We start from the raw sequence: 9,807 nt of genomic DNA, 5'->3' as shown, positions 1-9,807 counted from the left end.
CTTAAAAATTGTCCCAAAATAACCCTAAGGCACAGATTTATATTTTGGTTTGGCTAGAAAACTGTTTTATCTTCACTGATCCTACTTAAAGTTAAATTCACATTATTACATTGTGAAAAATCTCCTCATTAGGTTTCCCCTGCTTAGGGTAAATGGAGATAAACGATGGAAAATTGATCCATCTTGCATTTAACAGCTCTAATGTGCAATGAGGCATTTAGAGAACACTTTTGTCTTAAAATAAATGCCATTTTTAACAGTGACTCGTTTTGAATATTTTTCCTGTATTTAAAATGAGGCATATTGCTTCAGCTGCTTGACTACTCTTGCTTTCTTCTGTTTTAGTGTCAGCTTTATTCAATGTTTAATTATACTGTTTATTGTAAATAAAGTCATTTAAAAATTGGCTTTCTAGTTGCAGTCTGCTCACTCTATTCCTTACAAGGGCCACTGAATTGAATTAAATAGGAAACCTATAGAATATAAAGGCGAAATGGAGTGAAAATGCCATCCACCCCAAGCAGGGAGAACTCAATCAAGCCCTTCTCTCATAAGGCTCCCTGTTAGTTTCTGGGGGAGGGACAAGCAGGCTCCAGCCCCAGATGAAAATAAATATGGCCTTGCTCCTGCACCAATAGTGAAGTGAAATAGTATTTTGCCCTATTGTAGCAAGGAAGATTGATCTGGCAAGAGGATGAGGCTCAGGACACCTGGCTTCTACCCCCAACTTCTCTACTGACTTGCTGGGTGTCCCAGCATGAGTCACTCCATCTCTCTGCCCCTCATTTAGAATGGGGATATGACCTCAGAAGAGCATGGTGACTCAATTATTTAATGGCTGCCCCCTGCTTAGAGGTCCTTGGCTGAAAGTCACTCCACAAGGGTTAATTAGTGTTAGACCCAGGCATCCCTTTCAGGGAAAGTTCCCCCAGTTGAATTGCCATTGCTGCGATCATTTAAATGAACTTGTTTATTTGCTGTTCAGCCCACAAGGTGATGGCCCCTTATGAAAAAGCTCAATACAGTCCTGCATGAGTAGCTCCCTGCATGATTTACACGGGTAGTGTTGCAGGGTTTGGCCCATTTGGGTAGAATACTGTAGTGGTTTTTCCTCACCCTGTTTAACCTTATTTATATGGCGGTAGCCATGATACAGCACAGCTTGACTTTTGTGGCACAGTGTAACTTATGCTGCCTCGCATGGTTCTCTACCTTCTTGGTAATGCATTAGGAGAGCTCTGGTTAAAGCTGGCGCCTCACCTGGCAGCCAGCAGCATTTTCCTTACTGAGAGAGATTTTGCTTATGCAGCCCTGGTGAGGTGGAGGATTACTGATCAGGCCACAGGTGCACGCTCCTTTCAGATGGCTAGCTACAAGCATGCTTTGGTCCCATGGCTTGAGTGGTATTTGAAAAGCCAAAGGCACCACCTCCCAGCACCTATGCCACTCACCCATAATCAGGGGCAGGAGAAATCTTGTCAGTACTAAAAACTGAGACACTTGTTTGGTTCCTGCACCCCCATGGGGCAGAACTCAAGGCCATCTTATAGGCAGTGACATGCTTTGTTTTCTGCCACTTAAGAGAGGGTGAGTGCTGCATAGGATACATCTCACTGGCCTGGCAAATGCATGGGCCTGTATTGCTATGAATCCTAGAGGAAAGTTGCTCAGATGGGAGGAGGTTTGAAATGGTGATCCCTTGGGACACGTCTGCTGTAGCTTTCACGGCTGGATGCAGGAGCAGCTGTACTTGGATGTTTGGGATCTATAACCCCTCAAAGCAGATCAAAGGGGTCTCTTATTAACAGTGCTCAGTATGCAAACCCAGTAAGCTGAAGCCAGAGCAAACACGAGACTGGTAAAGAAAACCATGTTTATTTTCAACCCAGTTCTATTGAAATAAGAACTGCCAATTCACAGCCACACGTGAGCAAATGAGACTTACCTGCATAAAGAACTAATCTGGTTTATGAAAACACAGTCAAGCCTTTTCCATTGGGAACTACAGCTGCATGGGGTCACATATGGAGAGGGGTTAAGAAAGTGGGGCACACTCTCTCACCAGCAGTGCTAGCATCTTACTTTTTGCATTTCCTTTAGCTTGGACCGTGCTTTTAGATTGGTCTGTTTCCCTTTCTAGCTCTGGGCCATTAGCCCAGTGTGGCTGGCTCTGTAACAACACATGGGGAATAATCTAAATCCGATCCAAAAAAATAGCTTCACTAACCCCCTCTTTGAAGAGCATTAACCATTTCTATCCATATCATATTAACCCCTTGCGGTGACAAGCTAAATGCTTGGCTTGAACCAAGACACTTGGGTTTATTTAACTCCCCATTAGACTCTGCAACCATGTGGCAACAGAAATTGCCAAAAATGAGGCCTAATGCAAAATGCATTACCACTTAACACTGGGAGCTTTGAACAGCTGTCCCAGAGGGCAAAGCTGTTATCTTCAGTAACAGCTCTCCTTCCCTCCTGTCACCACTTGTATTTACTCACACTCATTCCTTTTGTTAAAGCAGATTTTTAAGCTTTCCCTTGTCTTTTGCTTAGGGGAAAACAGCATCAGGGCTTGTGCAGTTGAAACAAAGGTAAAAGGGGTGAATCTGGGGGAGAAGCCTAACTGATAGTGAGGTTGTTGGGTGCAAAAGAGCAGAGATGTGACTCCAAGCAGAGGAGCAACATGGAGGTGAATTAAAGAGAGACAAGGCAACAGTGCTCACTGTACGTAGAAAGAGGCTAAGAAAAGCTACCAAGGCTGAGCAGCAGCAGAGCTGACAGTGTCACACAAAGCAGTTATTTGACAGTTATGATTCCTCATACAGAAGTCAGAGATGGAAGAGATCAGTTAGCTCACCCACTCCAACTCCTTGTGACTGATCCAGGAACACTTCTTCCAGCATACACTAAAGATTAAGTCACCAGGGCTTCAAAGCTCCATGGAAGCTTTTCCTTGTATTCAACCTACATTTTTCCCTTTCTTAGCATTTGCTCATTTCAAATCCTGCCAGTAGGGGGCTGCCCTATAGCACTTAACAAGAGCTGCTCCCCACAAACTCTGGGTAACTATCAAACAGCTGTGGACAAGTCTTCTGCTTCACAGGGAGGCCATGGAAGGGAGAAAGCAAGGCAGCAGTAGTGTTGAGAGACCTACAGCACAATAGGGTACCACAAATTGCAAACTTGTGTGTAACTGCACGCATCTTATGCGATGCGCTAGCTATGATTTTGGGCTGCATATGCAGCGGTATCACCCCAGCTGTTAGACGACAGACTGCATATGGGTAACTCATTTGGAAGACCCAGACAAACTGGAGAGAGCTCAGAGAGGAGAAAGGAAGAGAGACCTGGAGGAGCTGCCTTTGACAGAACTAAAACAGCTCCAGGACTGAAAGACAAACTAAAGGACATCTCACTACTACCTATTCTCTATAGGCCGTGGCAGGAGAAGAATTCAGCATCAGAGATAGGAATAATGGGGTGAAATTTAGGCTTAATGTCTGAGAAAAATTCTGCCCTAGAAAGCAAGACCTGGTGGTCTAAGGAATAATTTTCCCCCTGGAAGCAGTGGAAGCTCCATTCCTGGAGACATCTAAAAATGAGAATTGACACAACCTAGTGAGTATGTTGTAGGGAAAAAACCCACTCTGGCTGGGGGACAGACTAAGTGTGCCATTAGATCTTTTCCATCTTTGCTCACTGCAATTTTGATGGCTCAAAGCTGATATGTGAATATTTATTCTGGAATAAGCTGCATTCATACATTCCACCAAAATCCCTTTCCATGGAAGTGAAAGACATGGGCGTTTCATCATCTCCAGTGAAGAGCACTGGCTTTAACAGCAACATGCAGTAAAAAGGTTATAAGTTCTTCAGCAGATGCATCTTAAAATGATGCTTTTAGGACACATGCAGCTTTATTGTCTCCATATAGATCTGTACCATTTTTACAGCCAGACGCACCCAGGAAAGCTACATGTTCTGGTTAAGTCTGTATGACACAATGAAGGTGAGGGACCTATAATGGGAAGCTAGGGTAAAGGTCATTTGAGCAATCTGAACTTCTTCAGATGTTGGTGCACTTCCTCTTTGGGGTAGGGTCTGAGTGCGATGCAAGTAGCGATGTTCTCTGGCTGCTCTATCCACACTTTGTGATCGATGTTGTGTTGCTTCAGAGTCTCAGCTAGCGTCGTCAAGGCACACTCATCCAGGGCCTAGAGAACAGGGGGGGTGAAAAATTCACTGTGAGCTCAACGTGAGATTGTCATGGGAAGCCAGCAGTAAAGGCAGCCCTCGTGCTGACTGATCAGAACTTCTACCTCCATACTACTGCTCCCCACACACGTAGACAATTCGAACACCACTTTCTAGTCACACAGTATCAGAAGGATCTCAAAGCACTTCAACTGCGTGTGAAAAATCTAGAGAGAAGAATTACCTGCATGCAACTGAAATGCAGCTAGTTCTGGGATGGAACGTGGCAATCGTTGCTGGTGCAGAATACTTCACAGCTTTTTAGGAATAGAAAAAGAATAACTCTGCCACTGAAACTTCAAAGGGACTCACACAAAGTTAGCCAGAACATAGCGGTAACCCTTCCATAGGTGCCTAGCGTTCCTTAATGGAGGCAAGGTCTCCCTTTTATGTATTTGTCCAAAATAAGTCCAATTCTTGAGGGTAACTCAAGTCCGCAATTCTGCCTACGGGAGAGAAATCCTTTCACCAAAAACTACCAGGAGTGATTGGCAGAATCTGCTTTCCTGTGATTCAAGGGGCAGATAGGGATAATTACGGGGAAAAGTGTCACCACAGGATGCAGGTGATTAGTAAAATACCATGCTGGGGAGTGCCTAGCACTTTACAGATCTCTCAATCTGTGTCCTAAAAAGCTCAGAGTCTAAGGTTTAATCTATACTACACAATAATCATGCACCCCTAGCTGATACAGCTATGCCAGCAAATCCCCTGATGTATATGCAACTGAGCCAACAGAAGAGCGCTGCTGATGGTATAGCTCATATTGTTCAGAGCAGTGGTTTAGCTACACAATAGAAAACCCTCCTCCTGTCAGCTTGCACTGCATCTACACTAGGGGACGCTGCCAGTACAGGTATGCAACAACAAAAAATTAGGAGCATAGACAAGCCCCAAGTTCGGGCTCTAAATGGGAGCAGATGCTTAAATGGAAGTGAATCTTGACTGCATCTGGAGCGGAGAAGGTGCTCTCTTCCTCAGGATGGGTGGGCATGGACTCTGATGGAGGATTTATTAGACAGTCACAGAACTGGAAGGAACCTCAAGAGCTCATCTAGTCCAGCCCCCTACACTCAGGGGAGGACTAATGACCTAGACCATCCCTGGCAGGTGTTTGTCTAACCTGCTCTTAAAAATCCCCAATGATGGAGACTCCGCAACCTCCCTGGGCAAGTTATTCCAGTGCTTCACCCCCCTGACAGTTGAGAAGTTTTTTCCTAATGTCCAACCTAAACCTCCCTTGCTGCAATTTAAGCCCATTGCTGCTTGTCCTATCCTCAGAGGTTAGGAAAAACAATTTTTCTTCCTCCTCCTTGTAACAACCTTTTACATACTTGAAAAAGTATGTCCCCTCTGTCTTCTTTTCCAAACTAAACAAACCCAATTTTTTCAATCTTCCCTCACAGTTCATGTTTTCTAGACCTTTAATCATTTGTGTTGCTCTTCTCTGGACTCTCTCCAATTTGTCCACATCCTTCCTGAAATGTGGCACCCAGAACTGGACACAATACTCCAGTTGAGGCCTAATCAACACGGAGTAGAGCAGAAGAATTACTTCGTGTGTCTTACTTAGAACACTCCTGCCAATACATCCCAGAATGATGTTCGCTTTTTTTGCAACTGTGTTATACTGTTGACTTATACTTGCTTGTGGTCCACTGTGACCCCCAGATCCCTTTCCGCAGTACTCCTTCTTAGGCAGTCATTTCCCATTTTGTATGTGTGCAACTTTTTATTCCTTCCTAAATGGAGTACTTTGCATTTGTCCTTATTGCATTTCATCCTATTTACTTCAGACCATTTCTCCAGTTTATCCAGATCATTTTGAATTTTAATCCTATCCTCCAAAGCACTTACAACCCCCTCCCATCTTGGTATCGTCCGCAAACTTTATAAGTGTACTCTCTGTGCCATTATCTAAATCACTGATGAAGATATTGAACAGAACCAGATCCAAAACGGATCCCTGCGGGACCCCACAAATTATGCCCTTCCAGCATGACTCTGAACCACTGATAACTACTCTAACTAATCCAATCAACATGTATTGGATGGGCACCTAGATACCACACCATTAGCACAATATAAATAGAGATGATTATTCAAGTGCCCAACATATTCAGAAATGGTCATTCAGGACCTACAAGCTCCACACGCTGTGGGCTACCACAACTCCTTTCATAGCCGCTCACTAAACATCTCAGGTGCTTTGCCTGTCACATTGTTCAAGGGTGTATATAAAGGTTGCTACTTTTCTTCCCCACCACCTTCTTCTGTCTGCTGAACTAGAAGCAAACGGGTGCATTCTGTCCATGTAGAGGACATTCAGCTCCTGCACGCGACGGGCAGAGAAGCAGATTCCTTCCTGGGTGCTCACACCGTACATCGGATGGTTAGTGTAGGAGGCTGCTACCACACTGATCTACTTTTTTCATGGAAGTGACAAGTCAGCCCAACAAATGGGGCATGGAGTCCTTCAATTCTCTTCCCTCTGGCATTTTCAAGCTTGCGAGCAGTTTTTCCATCTGCATTTGCCTTTCTGTAAAAGGAACCTATGGCTGTGAGGTCAGATGTTACCTGTGAAGGCACTGCAAGAGAGCAGTTTAACACCACTCAACAGTGTGTGATAATCCCTTCGATACTGAATACAAATCTGTTGCATGGGAAATTTCTCCCTTACCTCTGCCCGTGCACAACTCATTGACTCTGTAACATCACCCCCCAAGATGTCACAGTGTTCTATCAAACCTGAGCTACCATTCTTCCCTCTCAGCCCTCTTTCTCCCATCTCACTCTCACACAGTTGAGTACTCAAACCTCTTCTTTGTCACCCAGATTTGCATCATCATCTCCACACATCCAGGCTCTTGCCACTTTGCTGCTTCTTCCTTTACAGTATATCTCCTAGTTTCCCTCTCTGATTTGTAGCCTCTTCCTTGCATTATCTATCTAGTTTAGAGTGGAAGTTCTTTGGGGCTAGGTTTCATTTTCCTGAATGCTTGCAAAGCAATAGATGGTACCATATAATAAGCTTGTCATTCTAGGATAGCTCTCAAGGACTGGTTTTTCATTCTAGTTAGCTGCAGAGTGCTGGGCTGGCATTTTCTCTAGAACATTGGACAAGTCTTACTGTGACATCAAACCATCTCATAACTCAAGGCTAACAAAATATTACCGTTACCTTTCAGCAGTGGGTGTGAAAACCAAGACTTGAAACCGGACAGGTACCAACAGGAGCAATTTCAGAGATCTCACACACACACACACGACTGCAGATTGAACAATGAACTTCCCCCATGCATTGCTTCAGTTGGGCTATACCAGAATACAGACAGAACTGCAGAATGAAACCAACTCCCTATGCAGACAGCTCCCAAATAAGTGTCTCAAAGCTGCAACAAGTTAGTTTTGAAAAAAACTATTGCCCCCTACTGATCTTTTACTGCCAATAGGCAAATCAACCCTCAGTTCTGGCAGCACATGCAGCTGCTGAAATAAACATGTTAGGGGCAAGAGATGACGACTTATTACAACAGACTGTAGGAACAATAGGGAAGGATACTTTTTTAATAATTGTGAGACAGCCTCACAACTTTGCTTTTCTTCTGTATGAGGCTAGTTTATATGGAATGAGGGACTGATAGCACTAGCTAATGCCAAGAATAACATAGACAAGTATTCCACTTCTACTACTAGGTAAACAATAAAACCGTGCCATCATACAGCACTTATCATTATCCCCATTTTACAGATGAGAAAGGTCACACAGGAAGTGTAGGTGGAGCTGGAGGAACAGATCCCAGATTTTCTGACTCTCCGATCCATGCTATAGCCACCAACCACACTGCCTTCGTTAGAAGCAAAGACTGCTAAAAACTGGGTAATTTTCCCCTGAAGTATTCATGTTCTGCTCATACATATGAATAGACCAAGAGCTGGGAAGCATAGGTTCAGTAGGACTACTTGGATTTGAGATAGGATATGAGTTCCATAATGCCACGTTTTATCTACACTGCAAGGCCATTCACATGCAAGTCGCTTGAGAAGTGCGTGTAGTGTCCCTCTCAGCTAGTCCACATAAACAGCAGCCTTCAACTCCTGCCAAGCAACAAAACTCTTTCAATAACTCAAGCAACGTGCTAATGACTTGTGAGCGGGGATAGTTACACATGCTGTTACTTATATTCTGAATGTTCAGACCGAGGGAAATCATCATATGCAGAAGTGTCCGAAAGACACAGCTTTCTAAGGTGTCACAATCGGCCATGCCCTCATCTCACAGTTTAGAAGTAAACAATTCCCACCTTATGGGCAGATGGTTTAGAAATCCCCGTACAGCAATGCCCCACTGGACAGATACTTGACTGTATCAGATTTAACTGTCCTAACAATTGCTTCTCTTTTTATGCCAATGGAGTTTCTTTAATCCAATTGACAGTTGGGACTTGTAGACTCCACAAGTCATTTGAATTCTGGAGCATCACGTGCTGGAACCTGTAGTCTCCATGAGCAACTGAGCATTTGGATCAAGACAGAACCTGCCAGGTGATGAGATGCTCTGGTTTTGCTCTGCTGGGCCTACTTTTCTGCAGCCCTGCCCGCTCTCTGCCTTCCCTAAAGCAGGGGCTGCCAAATGCCCTGTGCTTGGGCAGTGCTGGAAGTAAAGCCTGGATGCTTCGCAGAGCCAGGCACCTGCATCCATGCCAGGAGACGCTGCAGGACATTTTCCTGGTTCAGGCGGCTTCGCACCTCTTCCTTGGGCCAGGACGTGGCCTTAGCGCTCGGCGCACACAAGGGGAGCGGCACCAGCCCCGGCCCCGGGGCTTTGCCCTCACACGGAGGAATGAATTCGCAGCACGGACCCACCGCTTGGCGCTAGATGAAGCCAGGCACCCCGAGGGCTGGTCCCGTCCGCTGCAGTGTACGCAGAGCGCCCAGCTCCGCACAAACCTGCCCTCCCACGCATGTGGGCCTCTTGGGACCCCTCTCCCCACAGGCCTCACCCCCCCCCCACGGGCCCCTCACCCCCCACGTCTCCTGCGCTTCCCCTTCTCCCCACCAGGGGCACTCCTGCGGCCCGGCTCGGCCCAGGCCCCGCCCCGCGGCTCCCCCGCCCGGCCCCAACGCCCACGGGCCATATCGCGTCCCATAGGCCCCGCCGCCCTTCCCCCGAGCCAGGGGCTCCCCCCGGGCCCCGCTCACCTCCAGCACCACGGTCCTCATGCTGCCGCCCTCAGCCAGGTAGGCCCCGGTGTCCGCCTGCCCGTAGTGCGCGTGCACCGCCGCCAGGGCCGCGTGGCAGGCCTGAGCCACCAGGGCCCCCAGCGGCCACGAGAGCGGCTCCCGCTGCAGGTCCCCCCGCAGCACCACGTACTGCACCAGCCGTCGCCCGCAGCTACCTCCGGGCGCCGCCATCTTAGCGTACGGACACCTGTCGGGAGAGAGAGGCGCGGAGCATGCCGGGAAAGGGGCACAGCCACTGCCACCTTGCAGTACGGAATCAGCACGCACGGCATGCTGGGAAAACAGGCTAGGCGCCGCCATCTTAAT

At 46.7% G+C, this 9,807-nt stretch overlaps 1 protein-coding gene across 1 annotated transcript; it reads right to left on the bottom strand.

Annotated features, from left to right (window-relative positions):
• Positions 1-3,497: 3,497 nt before the first annotated feature.
• Positions 3,498-9,732, bottom strand: PTRHD1 (peptidyl-tRNA hydrolase domain containing 1). The gene is made up of 2 exons (XM_074947369.1): positions 9,460-9,732; positions 3,498-4,217 (listed from the first exon to the last, which is right to left on the bottom strand). Exons 1-2 carry the CDS (start codon positions 9,670-9,672, stop codon positions 4,047-4,049), a joined length of 384 nt encoding a protein of 127 aa, XP_074803470.1. The 5' UTR covers positions 9,673-9,732; the 3' UTR covers positions 3,498-4,046.
• Between the last annotated feature and the right edge of the window lie 75 nt (positions 9,733-9,807).

This window comes from Natator depressus, chromosome 3, assembly GCF_965152275.1.
Source record: "Natator depressus isolate rNatDep1 chromosome 3, rNatDep2.hap1, whole genome shotgun sequence".
Classification (NCBI taxonomy): domain Eukaryota; kingdom Metazoa; phylum Chordata; order Testudines; family Cheloniidae; genus Natator; species Natator depressus.
Note: the sequence above shows the minus strand (reverse complement) of the source record. Positions and strands in the feature narration are given on the sequence as shown.

What these genes read in the sequence shown, in the direction of transcription:
- PTRHD1 (XM_074947369.1), bottom strand. Translation starts at nt 9,672, where the DNA reads ATGGCGGCGCCCGGAGGTAGCTGCGGGCGACGGCTGGTGCAGTACGTG. An exon ending in TGAGGACCGTGGTGCTGGAG is followed by an intron (nt 4,218 to 9,459) that starts GTGAGCGGGGCC and finishes CCTGTTCTCTAG; the next exon opens with GCCCTGGATGAGTGTGCCTT.